Source organism: Lipomyces japonicus (genome assembly GCF_038497905.1).
Source record: "Lipomyces japonicus strain CBS 7319 unplaced genomic scaffold V1514scaffold_35, whole genome shotgun sequence".
NCBI lineage: Eukaryota > Fungi > Ascomycota > Lipomycetes > Lipomycetales > Lipomycetaceae > Lipomyces > Lipomyces japonicus.
Genome location: NW_027117847.1, coordinates 85852 through 107857, shown reverse-complemented (window position 1 = coordinate 107857; position 22006 = coordinate 85852). Strand labels below are relative to the sequence as shown.

Here is a 22006-nt window from a genome sequence, read left to right as displayed (position 1 = left end):
TCCCCAGATTTTCTGTCCGGCGCTTATCAATGAAAAATCTTCGCACTTCTTCATGATTTAAATACATTCAAAGCAATCACATGCTTTATATAGAAAATCTAAATGTGTTGTGTTTACGGTCTTATCTGTGTGGTTGTCTTGCTACATATGCCAAAACAATGGTCTGTCATTAGTTTTTCACATTTTTGTTTTGCGATGCTTAACCGTGGTGTTCAAAGTAATAATTGGATATAAAACAGGCTTTTTTGCTTGGTCTATTGTATGTCTTTGTTTATCAACTCGTGATTGTTTGGTGCAAGTTGATGGTGTATTGGCCCGTTCCTGAAACAGTCACGTGATCGCACGAGCGTTGTGAGAATTATTGAGCTTGCTGTTGTGATTGTTTGGCTTTCCCTCGTCTAGTTTCCTTTTAATCTTTTATTTTTCCGCCGCATCGTGCTTTTGTTTGTTTTCAATAAAATGGCTTCCGACATTATAATGACAGATGCGAGTTTATTGACTCTTTCGTCAGTATCGCAATTTGCAGATGGCAAGTCGTCAGGAGGCGGCGCCAACGAAGTTTCAGCCATCAACGATACACAGTCTGTCAATGAGGTCGATCGGTGGATTGAACTACTTATGGACTGTAAGCAGTTGAGTGAACAGGATGTTAGAAGGCTTTGTGATAAAGTATGTAGTACTAGCTATTGATGCTTCACAGCATTTCATTTTGCTAATGGTTATTATTGCAGGCTCGTGAAATCTTGGTAGAAGAATCAAACGTCCAACCTGTTGTAAGAATAATTCTTTAATTAAGGAAACTTGCATGTTTTTTTTTTTTTTGCTCACTGTTTCTTTAGAAATGTCCCGTGACTGTTTGTGGCGATATCCATGGTCAATTTCATGATTTGATGGAGCTTTTCAAAATCGGCGGACCAAATCCCGATACTAACTATCTATTTATGGGTAAGTTGCCAGAAAAATTACTGGCAGTATAGCGTTTGCTGACTTGTTATTTTTTTTTTTTTTTTTTTGAAGGTGATTATGTCGATCGAGGTTATTATTCAGTGGAGACTGTCACGCTGTTGGTTGCTCTCAAGATTCGATATCCTAGCCGCTTAACCATCCTTCGAGGAAATCACGAATCGCGTCAAATTACTCAGGTATACGGTTTTTATGATGAGTGTCTAAGAAAGTACGGAAATCCAAACGTGTGGAAATACTTTACCGATTTGTTTGATTATTTGCCGCTGACTGCTTTAATTGAAAATCAAATCTTTTGCTTGCATGGTGGTTTGTCACCGACCATTGACTCACTAGATAATATCCGTGCTCTTGATCGTATACAGGAAGTTCCTCATGAAGGTCCTATGTGTGATTTGCTCTGGTCTGACCCAGATGACCGTTGTGGATGGGGAATTTCTCCTAGAGGAGCTGGTTACACGTTTGGTCAAGATATTTCAGAAGCTTTTAATCATAAAAATGGTCTTAGTTTGGTCGCAAGAGCTCATCAATTGGTCATGGAAGGATATAATTGGACACAAGAAGATCAAGTCGTGACCATTTTTTCTGGTATGTCTTAATAAATCTTACCACATATTCAAAGTCACGACAAAAACTAATGCTTTAATGTTTTAGCCCCTAATTACTGCTATCGATGTGGCAATCAAGCTGCCATTATGGAGATTGATGAAAAATTGAATTATACTTTCTTGCAATTTGATCCAAGTCCTAGAGTGGGAGAACCTTCTGTATCTAGGCGTACTCCGGACTACTTCTTGGTATGTTTAATATTTATTTCATTTTTATTTCATTTTCTAATTTTTTCGCTTTACAGTAATCAATTATTTTACTACTGATATTTGAATCAAGTTATCATGGTGTTGGTGTCGTTTGGTTATAGTTTTATGGTTTAATCAATTTGGTTGGTATGGGATCCAAAGTCCTTCTTCAGTTTCGAGTTTGTAAATATAAATGGAAAAGACAAAAAAAAGGTTTTTTCTTTTCCCGACTGGTGTATTCTGAGTCTTGAACAGTTTTTTTTTTTTTTTCCACTGCATGACATTTAATACTTTGGTTGGTTTATGCTGGATGACCACGTTTATACTGTATCTGCTAGTTTATTGATATTATGATTGAAAATGACATATTGCTTTGGCATAATGTGTATAAAATAAATAGATTTTTTAATATACGATTGTGTACTGACGTATAATTAAATGCGTAAACGCGACGCGTTCAAACAATACTTCATCAATCTTCATATATATATATATCCTCAGATGTTGCTATAACACGATCCGACTTTGCTCAATTAATGTTGTCACAAACGGTTGACAACTCGATCAAAACGTTTTCTGCCTCGAATCATAGGTTACCTCGTGAAACACTTTCGTCCGTTATTAACCGATTGGATGCTGCTGATACAAAGTTCCCCACCCACGTCGAGTCGGTCGACAAAGTATTGCGAGGCGGCGTTGCCAAGGGCAAAATAACCGAAATTTCTGGACCACCTGGAAGTGGCAAGACCAGCGTTGCGTAAGAAATTATTGATTTATAGGTTTCTGTCTATTGCCGTGTTGACTGATCTTTTTTCCAGATTACAAGTAGTTGCAGGCGCGTCAAAGGTTGGTGCAAAAGTACTATGGATTGACACCGCAGGATGGACGCCATTATTGAGGCTTAGTGCAAAAACAAATGTTGACTATCTGCACATTAAGTCCATTGCTTCATTATTAGCACTATTTGCCCGTCCTCCGGAATACCTATCAAATTATTCACTGATCGTGGTCGACGATTTAGCCACCCTTTTGATCGCCGCATTTTCTCGAATCAAACCTGATTTGCAACAACCAGATAATAACAATGCAAAATCCTCTTCCTCATCATCATCATCTTCTTCTTCTTCTTCTTCTTCTTCTTCTTCTTCTTCTTCTTTTCCTTCTTCTCAGCGTCAACAGCGGCCTGAAGATGTATCGATAAGAAAGATTCGCCTGATTGCTGAACTAGTTTCCTTATTTACCTCTTTTGCAGAACTTCACGTCTCCGCGATCTTGCTTTTGTCTCGAATGATTTCGGCATTTGATGGCGGCCGCATGCGTTTGACGTCCGTTCTGGGTGACGGTCCGCATATGTCAGCAATATGGAATAGAATCATATTATACCGTGAAGACGTCGTCATAACTGTCAATGACTTGATCACTACAACATCAACAGCATCGTTCCAACTACCGCCTCTTGTTCGTAAGAGGATGCAACAAATGTCGTCGTCACCTGTAGTTGTTCGTGGTGTTCCTCATATGTGCGCTCTAAGACGTGCTGGAGTTAACTACAAGTCGTCCACCGCAATTGTGGAGATATTTTCAATTATTAAAAATGGCATCGCTGATGCCAATAATTTGTTAAAAAACGACACAGAACAAGGGCTGTCTCCTAAACGGCATAAATTAACACACGACAACAATAACGGTGAAAGTATCGAATCGGCAGTGAACTTGTTATTTGGGCCAATTGATAGTCCTGTCGTTTCGCAAGTATCATCTTTTACAGATGCGGCCCCATCATTGCCAATATTACCATCGAAGGAAGCAACAATTGCCGACAACACGATTCAGTCTGTAGACCCTATCCAAAGCTTGGATATCATGCAACAGGAAAAAACAATAGTTTACGATAGCGAAGATTTGAGCGATGATGAACATTTTGAAATAACAAATTGGATTTGAAGATAAAGCTACAAGTACATTACTCTTAGTATAACTCCAAATATAGCATACATATATATATATATATATATATATAAAAGAATGACTACAGTCTCAGTCTAAGGAGATGATGAAGAAAGTAAAACATACTTCTTGCCGTCATCCGGGTCATGAAATAAATTTGATACCTGAGCAGTGACGACGGTATCTTGATCGGCCTTTTGCACTAAAGGATGCTTGGGCTTGCCTAACTTCTTTTGAAAAAAGCCCAGCAAATTTTTTTGGTTTGAAGATTGCAAAGATTTTGTTGATGATGAAACTCTGTTTGTACTAGTAGGTGATACTGATATTGGAAGTTTGGAAGAACTTGTGGTACTGGTAATCGTAACTTGTCGCTGTATCGACATTGTGTTTGTCGTAGAACTTGTCGCTGTTGCTGTATTCAAGCTCGTGTTGGCCGACACAATTCGTGAACGATCCAGCCGAGTTGAAATGATGCGCTTCGCTGAATTCGCTGTCGTCAACAGATCTAGGTTCATATTTTGCATAGCAGCCGAACCAGATATAAACGATGACGCAAACAAGTCATCAACCTTTCGACCTGATGCAATCTTTGAGGAGGCGCAAAGAGCCGCATCGGTAACCACGTTCGAACCCGACTGTGTTCGATGCCGCTTGTGCAATGTCGTGCCCGAAGTCGTGCGAGACCGTGATCTTGTTCGATCATGGTAATATTCGTCATAATCGTCAAATTCATCATACCGGCCGCCGAAAAGTCTAGGGATTTCGTCGACCTCGTCATCGTCATTGTTGTCATTAGCCTTTTCATTCCAGTAGTACCCATCACTATCCTGAAAGAATTTAGTCCGGAAAGATCCTGTTGAGTCTTTCCGGCGGTCCATGCTCTCCCAGCGAGCAAAGTTCTCTTCTTGCGTGACATTGGATTTTGCTTCACTATAAAAAAACCTGTTAGCAGACTGTGTTTTTCAAAAAAAAAAAAAAAAAAGTTGTAGCGCACACCAAGATTTTTTCGATTCGTTATATTGCGATTGTCCCGGCGGCGTCCGGTCTAGTATTTCAGCTAAAGTTTTAATCGCGGCATACTTTAATTCTGGATGCTCCGTGCTAAGATAAGTACGAGTCATATCGTGCGGCAAAAACGGACATCTGAGATATTCATAACTGGGTGATATGCCTTTGTTATAATCAAAAATTATTCCTCTACTCGCCGTTGTTTGATCAATATTTTTTGATATAGGGTGCGTTAAATATAACAAGCCTAAAAAAAATAATTCATGTAAGAATATTAATAAAAACAAATTGTAGGCGCAAGTACCTTTTGCTCTGGTAACAGCAACATAAAGAAGCCTTCTTTCTTCGTCAAGTTCATCCTTTGAAGCCCGAAGATGAGGAATTGATCCTCTGTAGACACCTGGAATGAAAACAATTGGCCACTCTAAACCTTTTGATCCATGAATTGTTGATAACGTCAACACAAGAGATTGATCTTTATTCTTAACGTCTTGGTCAGATGGTGCCAAACTGGCATTTGACAAGAATCGATTTAAAGCATCATCGCCTTCAGTTCGTGAATCAATACCAGGTACATCCGGTAAATTCACCGGATTACTATTTAACTCAAGTGACGCTGCCTGTTCAAGTAGGTCTTCCACGTTTTCCCATCTGCTTGCCCAGGTATCTGGGTGGTGTTTTAAAAGATTTTCCTTATAGTTCACCTCAGAAATCAGAAACAGGATGCATTCTGCAACTGATCTTTTTCCTTCTGCCTTCTGCTGCAGAAGCTGAGTCGCCCGCTCTAATAAATCGACAAGATTCTTTAACCCTTCCCTTGCTTTTAATGGCACCTTCAATTCGCCAGATACTGCTTTCAACACAGCATCCCATAGAGAAATCTTGTGCTCATTTGCGTGCTCCATAAGTTTTGTCTGCGTCCGCGTCCCGATTCCTCGTTTAGGGTTGTTCATGACGTTAAACAAAGCACTTGTATCCTTTCTTGAATGGATAACTGAAAGATATGCCATAAAAAACTTAACTTCTTCACGCTCCCAAAAACGAAAGCCGCCGACCACGCAATATTCAATCCCAGCTCTCACAAGTTGAGGTTCAATCAGGCTAGTAAGTCTTGCAGATCTGACCAAAATTGCAATATCTGATGGCTTCAGTAAGCCAGCGCTCAAGGCTAAAACTCTCTTAATTTCTTCGACAATTGTCCATGCTTCCATCTCAGGATTTTTAGTCTCAAGCAATATTGGCTTTTGTCCTTGATGGGTATTCGCTCTTATCGATTTTCGGTCTCTAGTTTCATCTTGCTTGATTATGGCCAAAGCAGTGTTAATGATGTTCCCAGATGAACGATAATTTTCTTCTAGATTTATTACTTTGGCTGACGGATATTGTTTTCGCATGCGTTTCACATTAGCGGTCTCGGCTGCTCGAAATCCGTAAATACTTTGATCCGGATCTCCAACAATCGTAATGTTATTTTTCGCCTGCGCTAATAACAACATCAATTCATATTGTATCGTATTTGTATCTTGAAATTCATCAACCAATACGGCTTCAACGTTTGAAACAACATTGGGGGCCTTTTTTAGCAGCTCAATGCACCGAATAAGAAGATCATCATAGTCTAGCATGTTAGCTTCAGATAATCTTTTTCCATATTGATGGAATAATGACAAAAAGGTGGGATTATAACTATGCTGTAAATCAGACGGGGCGCCTATAGATTTAAACCTTGATATTTGAGACTGAAATGCCCTGGCATTTTTTTTATCACCTTCAATTTTTAATTCAGTCATTGCAGCCTGAACAAAATGTAAAGAGTCTGAATCATCTGCAATATGGAACCCTGATTCGAGACCAATGATGTGACCAAACTGAGTCAAATATCGCCGAGTAATTGAATGAAAAGTTCCCAAAATTAAGCGAGATGCAATATCGTCTCCGACTTGACTGGCAATGCGCCCTCTCATTTCATCAGCGGCCTTGACTGTAAACGTGGTAACGATAATGTTGGACGGGTCAAGGCCGACATTTTTAGACAGTAAATAGAATACTCGGGATACCAGGGTCTTGGTCTTTCCTATTAATTGAGTCAGAATCTAATTACTAAACAAAAATTTCTTTTGTCAGAATTTCCTTTACCAGTTCCAGGGCCAGCTAAAATTTGAAGCTGAGAATTAACAGGGTATGTAACTGATTCCAGTTGAGCCTGATTTAAATTTAATGAAAGTTTTTTTGACAATGAACTCTCCTTAGCTACTGGAAAAGCATTAAACACTGGCTTAGCTGTTCCAAAAAGCATAATTGAAGGCAGGATGTCCGCGCAAGTATCATCATTCTGTTGCAGCGTGATGACATCGTCATCGTCTGGTCGGTCAGGAACGTCTGGAGGATCTGTAGAATCACTTTGCATAGCCATATATTTCTGTCTTATACTTCTGGGTTATAGTTTCGCTTCGGCTTTCAAAGTGAATCATTAACGAACTTATCCTCCAGATAATATAAAGAGATAGAAATATATGTTTTTAAACGACTTGAGTGAGAAACGCGAGAAACGCGTTGCAGTTTTTTTACACGTGCCCTGACAATCACCCATGCAATAATAGGCAATCCCTTTTATAGAAGAACAAGAACAGCCCAGGAACGATCAACAACATTACCAGCCCGTCGTCAAATATATTCATAAATGGGTCTAGTAATGATATACTTCAAATTTTTAAATCGGATAATGTCGATGCCCACGAAGTAACGCAGATGGGAAATTCGTTGTACAAGGTATCATTGGCGGGACAGAGTTACAGAGCTTTGTTTGATTCAGGTTCCTTCATTAATTTTATTGACCTTGAAAAGGTGAACCTAGAAAGAATTAAAGTAAAAATGGCATTTTCAGTTACGGTACGTTTTGCAGAAGGAGTGAAACAAATAACGATGAATTCGGTTGCGATAATACCCATGAAGACCGGACCGATTAAAGTTGGTCATGTACAGCTTTTGGTTATGATATGTATCACCCGGTGTCAGTCTGACGCTCTTGGATGTCGAAGTTTGATGTTGATCTGGTGTGGAAAAATAATATTCAGTCCTTCCGTTTCCGAGTTGCTGGAAATTATACGAAATCCTTCCGTTCAAGTAACAACTGTCAAAGAAGCGGATTTCAGCAAAGACATGTAAAGAAGACATCCTGAGGTTTCTGATACACGTCGAATAGGACGTATATCAGCAGACACACCAGCACATGCCATCAATACTAGGGAAGCCAAACCAGTTAGAAGTAAACTCTATAAATCATCGCCAGCAAAACGTGAGTATCTACGAACAATTCATCGACGAGTGGGCCACTCCTGCTGTCCTCATTTCTAAACCATACAATAGCTGTCGAGTCGCTGTCGTTTATAGAGCTTTAAATAAGGTCACAGTCGTGGACAGCTATCCATTACATCGACAGGGTGAGTTTTTCAATACAATCAGAGGTGCCAAATATTTTTCCTTGTTTGATTTGAAGTCGGGATTTTACCAGATTAGGATGGCGGTAGAAGACCGGAAGAAGACGGCCTTTGTGGGTTAATATGGTTTCCATGAATATTTAGTAGTAATGCGGTTCGGCCTCTGTAACGCCCCAGTAACATTTCAGAAAGCTAAATGTTTTTTCCCGTGCCTCTTTGCTGTTAATACGTGTGGTTGATTCTAACGGTAAATCTTTATATGATCACGTGATTTAAGAAGTACGACAAAGGACACAAGATATCATTACTAGACTCATTGTCGAATATATATAGCGAAGCGCTGGTAATGTTGTTGACGGCCGCTGGGGTGTTCTTGTTCTTCTTAGGACAATCTCTTGTGAAGTTTCCACGCTCATCACAACTAAAATAAGAGCCACGTGTCTTGAGAGCAGGTCCTTTTGACCTAACTGACTCTATTGCTTCCGCCGATTTTGTCTTCCGGAAGGTTGACTACTTTGGTTGAGTCGGTCGAGGGCTTCGTTTCTGAGGGACTAAACCCGGAGCGCTGTTCTCCCAGCTGCAAAAAACCTTGGGACTGAGAATTGGTCGTATTGATGATCGCTGCAGCAAACGCAGGAAACATATCTGTGTAAGATTGGTACACAATATAAAACAAACAAAAGCTATCTGGCAACAACCTGATCTGTTTATATTGTATTCGTACATCTTAGAATTGTGGATTGACCCCTTCAGGTTCTGAATCTGGATCCACGTCCTCTGGTAGAAACCTCGTTCATCAAAATTAGACTTCAAGGCCGTGAAAAACTCTGACCAAGATAACACTGTTGACTGGGAGCGAACATTTCCATACTTATGATTGGTGTCCATTCTGACCAAATCATAGGCTCTTCCTTTTGTGTCGCGAGAGAAGTGGACCCAACAACGTTCTGGAACTTCATTTGCGAGTAATTTGGTCTCGAAGCGGTCAATCCATGTAAGCAAATTTTCTAAATTCTCCTCGAAGGGATCAAAAGGGGCTCGACTAAAAAGACGGTTGTTCTTATCGTTCACTGTGACAAAGGATGACGTCGACTCTTCTTCTGCTTTCACATCTGTTGACGTCGTGATAAGAATCGGTCGCTCTGGTTGTTGCTCATAAAGACCCAATATAGTAACTAATTCTTTCAATTGTAACATCATCGCTTGATTTTGCCTGCACAATTCATCTACTTCATCCAAGTCTCTCGTATTCAGGTCGTGCTCTTCGACAACTGGATTTTCTTTAGGTACATTTTTAGTCCGGTCCCACCAGCTGCGGCCGCTGCTGCTCTAGCTCTCGTATTTTTTTTTCAGACATTATCTATTTCGAAAACTACGAAAACGCGAGGTAATGGCGTTGGGTTTCTCTCTCAATAATGGCTCTAAAAGTAAAAGCCTACGATTTGGTCTGAAAGGTCCGCACAGTCCGAGCGGACCGAGAATAACTTAAAACAAGAATGGTAAACCCGATGAAATTGACGACTTGGGTTAGAGACTAGGCGGATCGTGTATGTAGAAGAGTCGACCGAGTCGGATTTGCCGCACACTCGATAAGGATCATTCCAGGGGCCAGCGAGTTTGCCACGAGTCACTGTATGATGTAAGACAAGGTCGTCAGTATTAAAAGAGCTAGTGTCTTTGGTGGGTAAATGGTGAAGTCATTGAAGAAGTTGTTGAGCGCGAGAGGCGTCTTGCGCAAAGGCCCAGGTAGCCTTTGTATTGCTGCAGCAAACTGTATTAGAAGATGACTCCCAATGCTCCCTAATTTGATGCACACGAGTAAGTAGTTCCGGACAAAAGCGAGAAACGCCGTGGACCAATATATTACAATTAGACGCGATGAAGGGTAGAGCTAGCTGGTCGTGGAGATGGGTGAGCACCATAGCTTTCAACTTCTTTATGAAGCGCTCGATGAACACCGGGATTGTGAGTGGGTGTCAAACGTTGCACGATATCGAGGTTTATAGCGAGACTGTTAAAAACAGTGCTGTCGAATGGGGGTCCATTATCTGAAATAATGGCTTGAGTCAGGTTATGGTTGCTGATCCTGGTGAGTAAGCTGGCGACGACAAAATCACCGTCAGGGCGAGTGGTAGTGCCGAGCTAAACGAATTTAGAAAATGTGTCCTGAATGACAAGGACATATGATTTGACACCATTCACTGTGACCGAGCCCCAAAAGTCCATGGCGACTGTGTCGAAAAGCTCCCAAGATTGCTACGAGACGAGGAATTGCTGTTGGGTCTAATCTCCTTTGACACGTTAACAAGAATCACAGGAAGAAACGTATTTCGTCAGATTGTTGGATAAAGTAGACCACCATGCATGCGGTCCCGAGTACGTTGGAGACCCAAATGAGTGCTTGTGAGAGCACGGCTTGAACAAAGACTCTTATCCAAACTTTGAGATTTATTAACACTAAATAACTAATAACTAATCATTATGGAAACATACCTTTGAGAGTAATAAATAAGGCTAGTGTCACTTCTTACTAGTTCGGTCCTTTGGTGGTTACCGTACTATAATGTGGGAAATGGATCTATCTTTATATAATTACTCTCCGGTATGTTTCCATCCAAAAAACTCTAACAAACAACTCAAAACAATAAAATAACTCATTTTCATCATTCCTCCGAATATCCGCGGCCGCGAGCTTACGCGTCCATCAGTGTCGCAATCTCCGATATGTGTCTGTGCGGTTGGCGCGCGTTGTCAGGCCGCTCATGACACTCTCCCCCTTTCAGAGTCGCACAAGAGATCATCCAGATCGGGAGGGCGCAGTTGATTTGGTTTGCGACGATAAAAATCGGCTAATAGCAGAGGAACATGGCGGAGATTCTCAAACGGTTCCCAAGTTTGTTCATCATATCCAAGCCAGGAAATCAAAAAGTCAATTCTGCCGCGGCGGCGCCGTGTGTTGACAATCTCGTCAATAGTGTAATGTTCTTCATTATTAACAAGAATTGGTGCTGGAGGTGCTTGTACTCGGCGGGGCAGGTCTGAGGAAACGAAAGGTTTGAGAAGGTTCACATGAAAGACGGGGTGGACCCGCATCGTAGTAGGTAGATCAAGTCGAAAAGCAACAGGACCAATCTGTTCAGTAATCGTGAAAGGACCAACGTAGCGGTCGTCAAACTTGGCCGTAGGGCGATGAGTGGTTAAATTCTTCCGATTAAGTAGTACAAGTTCACCGACCTGGAAAGGATGCTGTTGGTGATATTGGTTGTAATAACGTGTATAGTCGGCCTGAGCGAGGCGCATGGCTGATTGAATATCTGCTTGTACTATTTCTAGGTGGTGTAAACGGCCCGCTCCGCTGGTAATTGCCGCGGTAGTAGGTGGTACATCAAATTGCAAAGAGGGGGTGATAGCCAAAATTAGAATAGAACGGGGACTGGCCAGTGGTGGCATTTCTGGCATTATTGTAATTAAATTCAGCCAGCGGTAACGATGATACCCAATCATCTTGTTGGCGGGCCGTGTAGATGCGGATGAACTGTTCCACGGCTTGATTCACCCGTTCTGTCTGTCCATCTGTCTGTGGATGGTAAGCAGTAGAATATTTGCTTTTAATCTTCAGACTTTCGGTAAACGCCTTCCAAAAGCAAGACAAAAACACTGAACCACGGTCGGACACGATATCCTGCGGGACGCCATGGTAGCAAAAATATTGGCGATGAACACATCCGCAAGATCAGGTGCCGTTATCGACTTGTTGACAGGGATGAAATGAGCCATCTTGGTAAGTCGATCTACCACTACTAGAATTGAATCGAAACCATCTGAAGGTGGCATGTCCGTGATGAAGTCCATAGAAAGGGATACCCAAGGTCGTTCTGGGACTGGTAAGGGTTGGAGGAGCCCATATGGTAGACGGCGTGGGACCTTCGTGTGTTCGCATACCGCGCAACTGCGTACATAACGATTGGCAAATTTGCGCATACCGGTCCAAAAATAGTGACGACCGAGTAATTCAAAGGTACGCGCTTGACCAGGGTGACCAACTGACTCGTGATCGTGGTACTGACATAAGATATCGGTTAACAGTTGCTTATCTTTTGGGACGACTAAACGCCCATCATAGTAAAGAAAACCATCAATACAACTATAATGTTCGATCTCTCTTGTGACTTCCGAGGGGGGTTCGGTCTGGGGGTTGGAAAAATAATGTAGCAACCCTTTGCAGGTTTCGTCTGTGGCCATCTTCTGGCGAATTAAAATCCGTATTTCCAGAAACAATAAGCCGTGTAGGTTGAGTGTTTAAAATATTCAACACTTCGAATGGTTGTGATACTAGAGTAGCTTCCGATCGATGTGTTTGAGATATAGAGTCGTCAGTTCGTGATAGAGCATCTGCTCGCACATTATTCAGGCCCTTTTGGTAGGTCATCGTAAACGGGTACACCCCCAACTCTTCTGACCAGCGTAATTGGCGTCCACTCAATTGCTGTTTCTTGGTAAAGTATTCTAGATTTTTGTGATCCGTAAAAATCTCGACTAGTGACTGCGTACTAAGGACATAATGTCTCCATGCTCGTAAGGCCTCTAATATGGCTAGAAGTTCCTGATCATGGACATGATAGTTGCGTTCGACCGGGATCAATGAACGACTGTAATAGGCAACTGGGTGATACATTCCCATCTATCGGGTCCCGCGGACTAAGTATTGCTGCTACCGCCACGTTGGAAACATCCGTCTCAATAATTGTCTCCAGCGAAGAATCGAAATGTCGCAAGATGGGTGCCGATATAAAACACTTTTTTAGAGTTTGAAGAGCGTTCTCAATCTCCTCCGACCATGTAAAGGGGGCTTCCTTCTTCAATAGTTTCGACATTGGTTGTGTGAGGTAGGCGTACTTTGGAATAAATTGTCGGCAATAATTGGCAAAACCTAGGAATCGTTGTAAATCCTTTTTTGTTGTCGGCGCTTACCATTGATGAATCGCTTCGACTTTGTCATCATTCATTAACACTCCCTCATCGGATAACGAAAAACCCAGGAAGTCGGTGCGCGACACATAAAATTCACTCTTTTCACCCTTGACATATAGGCCATTATCAATCAGGCGTCTCAAAATTGCGCGCACTTGGGCGACGTGGTCTCTCTCAGACTCGGAGAAGATCGAAATATCGTCGAGATAAACAATGGCGCACACGTCCAAAAATTCGTGTAAGACTTCGTTGATTAGGGCTTGGAACCAGGCCAAATGGCCTAACTCGATATTCAAAATGACCATAGCGCGTTTTAAATGCTGTTTTCCACTCGTCACCTTCCGCAATTCTCACCAAGTTATATGCCCCTCGTAAGTCCAACCTGGTAAATACCTTGGCGCCTTGAACTCGGTTCAGCAATTCACTGATCAATGGGAGAGGGTAGGCATTCTTGGTAGTGATCGCGTTCAGACCGCGATAATCAATTACAGGACGGTGACTTCCATCCTTCTTTGGCACAAAGAATAAGGCCAAACTGGCAGGTGATTGTGATCTGCAGATAAAGCCCTTCCTCAAATTTTCATCGATATATTTTTCCAGTATCCTTAGCTCAGGCTCGGCTAAAGGGTAAATCCGTGACTTCGGTAACGTGGCGTTCGGTGACAGTTCGATCTTGTGGCCATAACTTCTTCGTGGTGGTAACTGGTCCGCTTTAGTCTTGGAAAACGCTTCTTTTAAATCTTCATAAAACCCTGGGTTCTCTGTGGGTACTTCTTTTTCTAGTGCTGTCTCTCCATGGTCTAACATCGCATTCAAACTGATTGCTTCTGGACTTTCTCCGTCTTCCGCAAAAGTGATTGATCTTTCTTTCCAGTTGATGATTGGATTATACTTTTCCAATCATGTTAAACCCAAATTAACTTCCGAATGATGTAACCTCGTCACAATCAATTCGATCTCTTGTTCCCTTCCAGCAACATTGACTCGTGCCGAGACCTTCCTGTCTGCCTTTACCCGATGTCCATACGCTAACTCGATTATCTTGGGTGGTGCCAAGGGCTCCGTTTCTAACTTATTTAATTTTACGAACGTTGTGTCTATGAAGGAGCCTGTTGCTCCGCAATCAACTTGGGCTTTAGCATTCAATAAATGTGGGTCCAAAAATATATTAATGTCTAGACACAACGTTCGATTCCCGAACGATTTAACAACTCGCAGCAGTAGGGCGTTCGTCACACCTTCTGGCGTTTCCCGTTTAAAGGGCAATCCATCTTCAAATGGTCCCCCTGTCCACAGATCCAGCATAACCCTTGTTCAGATCTCCTGGCTCTCTCTTCCGCTGACACGCGCGGCCTCGGCGTTTCTATGCGGGTTTGCAATTCTCTCAATTGCATAGGCTCAGTGCCGGAACTTGTTCCCGTGCCGAATGGCCGTCTGAAGTCAGGGTTTGCCATTCTATCCGCGAAAGAACGAATGGAGCGTTCGTTAGCTGACTCCACCCGATTATTCTCGGCCAGGATTGCAGCATCAATAGTCGCCTGGTAGTCTTCCGGACGCCCCAACCTCGCGATATCTTGCCTGATTTCTAACTTCAGGCCATCATAGAATGAATCTTTTAATGCAGCATCATTGTATTGCATGTATGGTGCCAATGACTGGAACTCGGCAACATAAGCGGCAACACTATTGGTCTGGCGGAGGCTGCGGAACCGACGTCTTCGTGCTGCTTCATCATCTCCACCGCGGAAGGTTGCCAAGAAATCGTCCAGGAAATCGTCAAACGTCTCATATCGTTCACGTCTCTCGGCGTGACGCACAATTGGGTTCACAAATTGCAGAGCTGAACCCCGTAAGTAAGACTTGAAGAGAATAATGCACTTCTCCAAAGTGTCGGGCTGTCCCGTGTAAGTGAGGTAATCGCGGACTGACTGGCCAAAATCTTCAACTTTATATTTTCCGGACGCAAATGCCTCCGGTTCTTTGATTTTCGGAAACAGTTGAGGATGGATTTGAATGGGTTCTCCTGTCTGGGCCTCCCTCAACCGGGTCAACTCGGCCTGTTGAGTCTGGGTCAGTTCGCGCAAGGTAGCAACCTCCTCCTGCACCCATTGCATAAACGTTGCTGCTTCCGTGTGAGAGCACGGCTTGAACAAAGACTCTTATCCAAACTTTGAGATTTATTAACACTAAATAACTAATAACTAATCATTATGGAAACATACCTTTGAGAATAATAAATAAGGCTAGTGTCATTTCTTACTAGTTCGGTCCTTTGGTGGTTACCGTACTAGAATGTGGGAAATGGATCTATCTTTATATAATTACTCTCCGGTATGTTTCCATCCAAAAAACTCTAACAAACAACTCAAAACAATAAAATAACTCATTTTCATTATTCCTCCGAATATCCGCGGCCGCGAGCTTACGCGTCCATCAGTGTCGCAATCTCCGATATGTGTCTGTGCGGTTGGCGCGCGGTGTCAGGCCGTTCATGACAGTGCTAGTAACGTGGTCGTGCGAAAGATGATGAAATTTAGAACGCATGGATTCGGGTGCCACGACAAGTCATTTATAATGTTGTTACGGAGAATAAACGGATCTGTAACAGATGAAGGCAATGCGCGCAATGAAGGGTCGGATTGTTGGGCGTCGCCAAGGGAAGTTGGACTCAAGCCGAGAGTATAGACGTGTTCCTGAACGTGAAAGTGCATCAGGGACAGAGTTGACTCTGCCCGGAACGAGTCGGCTACCGCTCGCCAATGAACTTACTCTCTTTTAAAGTCCAAAACCCAGACTACCTGTGACACCGTTGTATGACCATGTAGTGGTCGTACATGTTTTGGTGAAGGAGGTCATCACGGTGTCTGGGTCCCCGACCCCGAGATGACTGATAGCGAGATCGGACATCAAGACCCGTATCCGTTAATTGGCGATTCGCGAGATGATGCCGAAGAGTCGGTAATTGAGTCGTTTGAGAGTAGCTCGGGAAGTTATAATGAGATGTCTATAGAAGCTAAGGTAAAAAAAAATTTGGAATGTAACGCAAGTTGTCATGGAGATTTTTGAAGATGAATTATCTAAAGGCAATTACAAGTTTATTGAACTATACTACTAGTGAGATGGATATAGTTTTGGTGGAGGAGATTAAAAGCCTGTCAAATAGACGGTACATGCCTCACACTTGGTAGGCAATCCTTCGTTGTCAAAAGATTATACGCCTTTAAGCCATAGGCAGTTCAATCAGAAATTTAATCAATGTATTGATATTTCAGTTGCGACCAAAACGTTCAAGAACAAAATGACAGTTGAAAATATACTGTAATCGTAAAATCTACTCCCCCCCCCCCCAAAAAAAAGGACACTCTGAGAGACCCCATCGGGCAACGCAACGTACATGTCAGAAACTGAATCAAAATATCAACAGCCAACCATCGGGAAACCGGCCGACAACCGGGGGTTCTATATATATATATAATAACAGTAAATTATTTATAGTATTATGCAAAGGACACAAGTATAATAATATACAGCACATTTCAATTTTTTAAAAAATGCCAACCCAATTTCATGAACAGTATATACACTTTTCCATTAAACCATGCAAAAATGCAAAAGCTTTTTGCAATGCTGCTCCTTTGCGACCTCGTTCATACTTAATGTAGTAATTACTGACAACGTTCAGCCCAATATTTGCGCTATTATGATCATTCAAACAATCAATTTCAAACTCCACGCTAACTTGGTGATGCTAAAATAAAACTGATTTGAACTAAATTAGGTTGAAATAATTTAACCAATGTAGCTATGCAGATTCGATTCAATAGCTTGAATGTCGTTTAACCCTTTACCAATCAATACAACTTTACCCGTCGTATCTGTTTCGGTTCGCTTGCCGGCCGCAATTAAATCATAGGTGTCACGTACTCCTTGAATTATAACAATCTCGCCTGATTCTAAAATCAGCTTTGCCTTAAGACGATGAATTTCGACCGAAATGTCATTTCCAATAATATTTTCCCAAAGTATTTGTTGCAGCCATTTATCGAATCCCTTGTTTGCAGTATCTGATAATACAGGAAGATCTAGTGATATAGTGGTAATTCTCTATTATACTTTTTGTTAGCGCTTTTTATTTATTTATTTTTTTTTTCAATCAAAAATACGGCGACTTACATGATCATGAAATGTTGAAGATGATGATAAAGTATTTAAAGTATCCCATCTTGACAAGTCATTTTCCACAGTGGCAAGATCAAGAATTTCAGTCGTCGTGTCAAGTCGTGAGTATATGGTGGTTAACATCTTCGCGAGCGAATTAATACCGGACAACCTGTGCTTGATCTGACTTAGTTGTTCCTGTGATACCAAGTCGGCCTTGTTTAGAATTATGGCGTCAGCGTATGACAATTGAATATATGCTGTCGAAGTTGAATAAGGATCTGGAATTTCTCGGTCTTCTTCTTCAAGTTCATGATGCACATCGACAGTAGTATCATCTAAATTTTTTATAATATTGACGCTATCAACCACAGTAATGATTCCATCTAAATAAATGGAACTTGATAAAGCTGCATCTAGCCAAAACATTTGAGCTATTGGCCCCGGATCAGCCAAGCCTGTCGTTTCAAGAAGAATGTAATCAAATTTTCCTTTCTTTTCCATTAGTGATTCCAGAGCTGCCACGCCGTTGTCTCTAATTTAAAAGATCAAAAATGTTATTTAGATGACGCATGAAAAGAAAAAAACTCAGGTCAATGACGTACTTTACCGAACAACATAGGCAGCCATTTCCTAGTTCAAGCCACTCTGTGTATTTTTTATTCCCGTCAGCAACGGTCAATGATTTTTCAATATCGGCGGCTACAAATTTAGCAAATTTTAGTAAAAAAATACAAGTAAATTTGCTCACAATCTCCAAATTCTAAAACAAGAAATATTAGTTTTCGTGGTCGAATTCATGTGTCACCGGAATACTTTACCATTCATGATTATTGCAATTTTCTTGTCGGTTTGCTTCATGATATTGTTTAGCAAACTTCTATATATTATATGTTTAGTTTGACATAATCTAAAAATACATAGAACATATGTTTCATACGATTTTCCAGCTCCAAGGTATCCAGTTACTATTGTAAGCGGAACCCTTTTACCATCCTATTCTAGTTGTTAATAGAGGATGAGATATTGATCATTCTGGTTTCTCGCGTACGTCTTCTGTTTGTTCAAACGCAACTGGGCTTTCAGATCCTGCAAAGACGAGATCTGGTGGTAAGTCATCATCTGAATCTGTCATTGTAATATTAATTTAATGATTTGTTGTAAGATGTATATATATACGTGTTTAATTTGTACTATTTATTCAACAGGATTACAATTTGCTCGCAATATGGTTAATTTGAGTTTAAACATAAATTATTCAGTCTTGTTTATAGTAAACCGCCCTGGATTAAAAGCTCGACATATTTCATCTTTACTCTCTCGAAGCATGATATAGACAGACCTACCTGCATACTTAGTTGCTAATACGACAAGATTTAAATGTCATCTAGATTTGTATCAGGAGGTACAGCTTACAACGCTGGAGCTCCGGCATCGTCTTCCAACGCTACCCCGTTAAATTCATCCCATGAGCGGACCAAATCACTATATGAAGTTTTGCAAGCCAACAAAGGTATGCTCACATCTGCATAGGTGATAAAAAATATTGCTTCAAAATGCCTGACTAACAACAACAAACAAAAAATGTAGAAAAAAAGCAGAATGAGCTTGATGAGTCTTTTGCTGAGCGTAATCAGCTACATAAGCTTGACGATGATGAAATCGAATTTTTGGACTCATTGAGAGAAAAAGAACAAGAGAAGGAAGAACAAACCAAGGAAGAATTAGCTAAAGGGCTTAAAGAGTTTCGAAAATTACAACGACAAGTCGATTTAAAAATGATACGGTCTTCATTATCAAAGAACGACACTGAGGCGGAAGAGAAACAAACCGACAAAAAGAGAGGATGGGAAGATATTGAGGTCACAAGCGAACAAGTACAAGAGCGGAAACAAGACAAAGTAATAAGCAAGCTACTATCACGAAAAAGGGTGGATGCAAAGAAGATAGTTATAAAGAAGAAATCAAATGCAGCATAATAAAATTCATGTCTATCAACAAAATCTCATGCAATCATTTCTTTTGTTCTTTTGGGTTTTCTGTTCCCAAAAATCATTCGAAATACAGCAAAACAAAAAAAAAAAACCATTCGGAAAATCAAAGCCCAAGACAACAACACCCATATCGTTAACTCATATACACATACCATATCATACCATATCATATCATATCATAACAAAAAAAAAATAAATATATAAAGACGCGAATGACATGCAACATTTTAATATACATTTGCACCATGATGCGAGCGGTGAATTCCATGATGATGGTGGTGTGACTTACTCTCACGACGACCATGACGGCCTCTAGGAACAGCCGGAATCGACGATTTGAAGATCTTTGCTCCATCCACCTTTTTAACCCAAGCAAATTGCTCACCAACGTTTATCTCCTTGTCCACGATCATAAACTTGGCTTCCAAAAGTGGGAAAGTGCGAATCTGAATTTCATCGCCCCGGCTTTCGTCACGATGGTAAGCATGAGTCGTACAATTACTGCAATATGCGCAATGGACCTTGTCACCATTTGGATTAAGGTACGTATAAAACTTGGGCGTGCCCTTCTCGAATCTCAATGCGGCAATAGACGTGAGCAAGATGCCGCAGAAGTCGCCACCACCGAGCAACTTGCAAGAGTAACAGTGGCAAAGAATGTGGCTCTAATGATATAGTCAGCACAGAACATGAATATAGATCTGATAGTCATGCTGCCATAGATTAAGTACCGGTAATGAAACACTGTCGCCAGTTACAGTCCATTGCAGGCTGCCGCAATGACAGCGGCCGTGCAGAAGAGCCATGATGCAGGATATTATCTCCGAAGCAAGGAAAGAATTGTCGATAAAAAAAAAGACCGCGAAAAGTGACAATTGATATGTCTTGCACCTGTGCTTTCCAAGTTTGTCTTGTATGCTTTTTAACAAAAACAAAATACTAATTCGCAAATTGACTGAATTAAAATAAAAACCAATTGTTCATTAAATGCACTCGACGCGGACGCGCGAATGGCCCGTTTTGACTTTTTCTATCGCGGAGGCGGCGGCAAAGAATTAATTAATGACTCAACGGTTAGTCATCTGGTCTGGTCTGCAATTGTCCACGTCATAAGCCATAGTGTAATCAAAGACCGCCAAATAAACAAAAGAGCCATTAAGCAATTGTGGAACTACTGTTGAAAAGAAAACTGCGTACGTCAATTTCTGCATATTAATAGAACTGGAGGCGGAGCGAGTGAGGCTAAGCTCGTCAATGCGTACAAATCAGGGGTTGTTACGGACCGTTTTCTTTTCTCAGATTTCGAACCAGTAGATTGCATAAACAATTTGCATTGAAATCACAAGGATTAATATGTCGAGTGAAGAGGCTAGAGAGGTATGTAACATCGATTGGATGAAGGTAGATTTGCTGACTTGTTTTTAGAATCTGGTTACACGGACGTCGAAGTACCCTGACGCAAGGTAATCATCACTGCGAAACAAGATAGATTAAGAATGGCCAGCTCGCTAACCTGCATATAGTTCTAACCCTTACGAGAGCAACTATAACAATACGGTTGATCCATTTGAGGATCAATATGAGCTACAAAACTTGGCAGGCAGCTCGCATGATCCTGTAGACGATTTGGCCCAATTCTTTGCCGAGATTGATGATATCAAGCAGGAGATTTCAATATATCAGGGCACGGTCAAGCAGATTGAAACGTTTCAGGAATCATTGCTAACAGTAGTTGGCCAACATGATAGCGAAGATATTCAGCGCGAGATCGACGGCCTGGTAGCAAGAGCATCAGGACGAGCTCACACGTTGAAAGATCGGCTTCGGCATCTGGAGTCCATTTCATGGCGGGACTCGACCAAGACGGTGCAGGTCGAAACGGCCAAGAAGTTGTTAATGGACGTGTTGCAAGACTACCAATTAGCCGAGTCATCTTTTCGGGCGAAATTCAAGCAACGGGTGGAGCGGCAGTACAAGATAGTCCGGCCAGAGGCTTCGGATGCTGAGATCCAGCATGCGGTCGAAGGCGATGGCGCAATTCAAGTGTTTGCACAGGCAATCAGGCAGACCGATCGCCAGGGCGAGGCGCGGGTAGTGTTGGAGCAGGCACAGAGTCGTCATCAGGACATTTTGAAGATTTCCAATACGTTGCTGGAAATATCGCAATTGATGGAAGAATTGGCCGCGGAAGTGCAGCGGCAAAGTTACGGCATCACGGCAGTGGAGCAGGGCCACGAGTCCGTGGTAAAGGAAGTTGAACAAGGCAATGTGCAACTAACACAAGCGGTAAAACATGCGCGGGCATGGAGGAAAAAAAAATGGCTTGCATTGGCAATCGGTAAGTGCTTCGATTTCACCACGAGTGAGAATCGGTATAGATCTATTGTTTTTTTTTCTTTCTTCTAGCTAACTGAGAGCAATGAACAATTATAGTGGTTGCCATTATTGCCATTATTGTTATAATTGTGGCCATCAAGTATCACTAACTAATACATTGTATTGAAAACATTATAAACATAAATCTGTAGTTTGAAGTTTCGTTTAGATGAACCAGCCACAACCAATTCTGTTTAATTTTTTTACAAATTGTTAACTTGTAGTTAATATGGATAAACTATATAAGTATTAATAATAACGATTAGGTTGTGACGGAAAAAAAAGTGCGACATTAGATGAAATTGCAATATAAATGATTTTGATGCCAGACGCCATTCGTTTTTTAGTCTCACTC

General features: G+C 41.5%; 9 protein-coding genes across 9 annotated transcripts; 4 read left to right on the top strand and 5 right to left on the bottom strand.

Annotated features, from left to right (window-relative positions):
* Positions 1-388: 388 nt before the first annotated feature.
* Positions 389-2200, top strand: V1514DRAFT_135694 (Serine/threonine-protein phosphatase PP2A catalytic subunit). The gene is made up of 6 exons (XM_066924461.1): positions 389-669; positions 732-773; positions 840-945; positions 1018-1551; positions 1618-1760; positions 1817-2200. Exons 1-6 carry the CDS (start codon positions 460-462, stop codon positions 1817-1819), a joined length of 1038 nt encoding a protein of 345 aa, XP_066782060.1. The 5' UTR covers positions 389-459; the 3' UTR covers positions 1820-2200.
* An 18-nt stretch (positions 2201-2218) lies between these two features.
* On the top strand, positions 2219-3776 carry V1514DRAFT_334762 (uncharacterized protein). The gene is made up of 2 exons (XM_066928279.1): positions 2219-2517; positions 2579-3776. The coding sequence occupies exons 1-2, from the start codon at positions 2297-2299 to the stop codon at positions 3702-3704; spliced, it is 1347 nt and encodes a 448-aa protein (XP_066782059.1). The 5' UTR covers positions 2219-2296; the 3' UTR covers positions 3705-3776.
* A 1563-nt stretch (positions 3777-5339) lies between these two features.
* On the bottom strand, positions 5340-7128 carry V1514DRAFT_348427 (P-loop containing nucleoside triphosphate hydrolase protein; the record flags this gene model as incomplete). The annotated part of the gene is made up of 3 exons (XM_066929329.1): positions 5340-5382; positions 5526-6789; positions 6852-7128. 3 exons carry the CDS (start codon positions 7126-7128, stop codon positions 5340-5342), a joined length of 1584 nt encoding a protein of 527 aa, XP_066782058.1.
* A 1487-nt stretch (positions 7129-8615) lies between these two features.
* V1514DRAFT_344032 (uncharacterized protein) lies at positions 8616-9352 on the bottom strand (the record flags this gene model as incomplete). Its single annotated transcript, XM_066929170.1, has 2 exons — positions 8616-8797; positions 8851-9352. 2 exons carry the CDS (start codon positions 9350-9352, stop codon positions 8616-8618), a joined length of 684 nt encoding a protein of 227 aa, XP_066782057.1.
* Positions 9353-10021: 669 nt separating this feature from the next.
* On the bottom strand, positions 10022-10378 carry V1514DRAFT_321377 (uncharacterized protein; the record flags this gene model as incomplete). The annotated part of the gene is made up of 2 exons (XM_066926048.1): positions 10022-10294; positions 10355-10378. The coding sequence occupies 2 exons, from the start codon at positions 10376-10378 to the stop codon at positions 10022-10024; spliced, it is 297 nt and encodes a 98-aa protein (XP_066782056.1).
* A 6108-nt stretch (positions 10379-16486) lies between these two features.
* V1514DRAFT_334730 (CobW/HypB/UreG, nucleotide-binding domain-containing protein) lies at positions 16487-18500 on the bottom strand. Its single transcript, XM_066928278.1, has 7 exons — positions 18333-18500; positions 18222-18277; positions 18103-18161; positions 18033-18044; positions 17887-17983; positions 17297-17816; positions 16487-17227 (listed from the first exon to the last, which is right to left on the bottom strand). The coding sequence occupies exons 1-7, from the start codon at positions 18414-18416 to the stop codon at positions 16913-16915; spliced, it is 1143 nt and encodes a 380-aa protein (XP_066782055.1). The 5' UTR covers positions 18417-18500; the 3' UTR covers positions 16487-16912.
* Positions 18501-18547: 47 nt separating this feature from the next.
* Positions 18548-19419, top strand: V1514DRAFT_136347 (N-terminal domain of NEFA-interacting nuclear protein NIP30-domain-containing protein). The gene is made up of 2 exons (XM_066924464.1): positions 18548-18794; positions 18872-19419. The coding sequence occupies exons 1-2, from the start codon at positions 18662-18664 to the stop codon at positions 19258-19260; spliced, it is 522 nt and encodes a 173-aa protein (XP_066782054.1). The 5' UTR covers positions 18548-18661; the 3' UTR covers positions 19261-19419.
* Positions 19235-20455, bottom strand: V1514DRAFT_334724 (Mss4-like protein). Its single transcript, XM_066928277.1, has 2 exons — positions 20004-20455; positions 19235-19937 (listed from the first exon to the last, which is right to left on the bottom strand). The coding sequence occupies exons 1-2, from the start codon at positions 20079-20081 to the stop codon at positions 19503-19505; spliced, it is 513 nt and encodes a 170-aa protein (XP_066782053.1). The 5' UTR covers positions 20082-20455; the 3' UTR covers positions 19235-19502.
* On the top strand, positions 20330-21791 carry V1514DRAFT_334721 (t-SNARE). Its single transcript, XM_066928276.1, has 4 exons — positions 20330-20652; positions 20701-20738; positions 20799-21613; positions 21709-21791. Exons 1-4 carry the CDS (start codon positions 20629-20631, stop codon positions 21759-21761), a joined length of 930 nt encoding a protein of 309 aa, XP_066782052.1. The 5' UTR covers positions 20330-20628; the 3' UTR covers positions 21762-21791.
* The last annotated feature ends 215 nt before the right edge of the window (positions 21792-22006 follow it).

Bases quoted from the DNA above. Each gene is read 5' to 3' on its own strand.
- V1514DRAFT_135694 (XM_066924461.1), top strand. From the start codon at position 460: ATGGCTTCCGACATTATAATGACAGATGCGAGTTTATTGACTCTTTCG. The intron at 774-839 runs GTAAGAATAATT...CTGTTTCTTTAG, and splicing joins AATCAAACGTCCAACCTGTT to AAATGTCCCGTGACTGTTTG. The intron at 1,552-1,617 runs GTATGTCTTAAT...TTAATGTTTTAG, and splicing joins AGTCGTGACCATTTTTTCTG to CCCCTAATTACTGCTATCGA.
- V1514DRAFT_334762 (XM_066928279.1), top strand. From the start codon at position 2,297: ATGTTGTCACAAACGGTTGACAACTCGATCAAAACGTTTTCTGCCTCG. The intron at 2,518-2,578 runs GTAAGAAATTAT...TCTTTTTTCCAG, and splicing joins AGTGGCAAGACCAGCGTTGC to ATTACAAGTAGTTGCAGGCG.
- V1514DRAFT_334730 (XM_066928278.1), bottom strand. From the start codon at position 18,416: ATGACAGATTCAGATGATGACTTACCACCAGATCTCGTCTTTGCAGGA. The intron at 18,162-18,221 runs GTATGAAACATA...TATAATATATAG, and splicing joins TACCTTGGAGCTGGAAAATC to AAGTTTGCTAAACAATATCA. The intron at 17,817-17,886 runs GTACGTCATTGA...CTTTTAAATTAG, and splicing joins TGCCTATGTTGTTCGGTAAA to AGACAACGGCGTGGCAGCTC.
- V1514DRAFT_136347 (XM_066924464.1), top strand. From the start codon at position 18,662: ATGTCATCTAGATTTGTATCAGGAGGTACAGCTTACAACGCTGGAGCT. The intron at 18,795-18,871 runs GTATGCTCACAT...CAAAAAATGTAG, and splicing joins AGTTTTGCAAGCCAACAAAG to AAAAAAAGCAGAATGAGCTT.
- V1514DRAFT_334724 (XM_066928277.1), bottom strand. From the start codon at position 20,081: ATGGCTCTTCTGCACGGCCGCTGTCATTGCGGCAGCCTGCAATGGACT. The intron at 19,938-20,003 runs CTTAATCTATGG...TATCATTAGAGC, and splicing joins ACAGTGTTTCATTACCGGTA to CACATTCTTTGCCACTGTTA.
- V1514DRAFT_334721 (XM_066928276.1), top strand. From the start codon at position 20,629: ATGTCGAGTGAAGAGGCTAGAGAG. The intron at 20,739-20,798 runs GTAATCATCACT...ACCTGCATATAG, and splicing joins TCGAAGTACCCTGACGCAAG to TTCTAACCCTTACGAGAGCA. The intron at 21,614-21,708 runs GTAAGTGCTTCG...GAACAATTATAG, and splicing joins ATGGCTTGCATTGGCAATCG to TGGTTGCCATTATTGCCATT.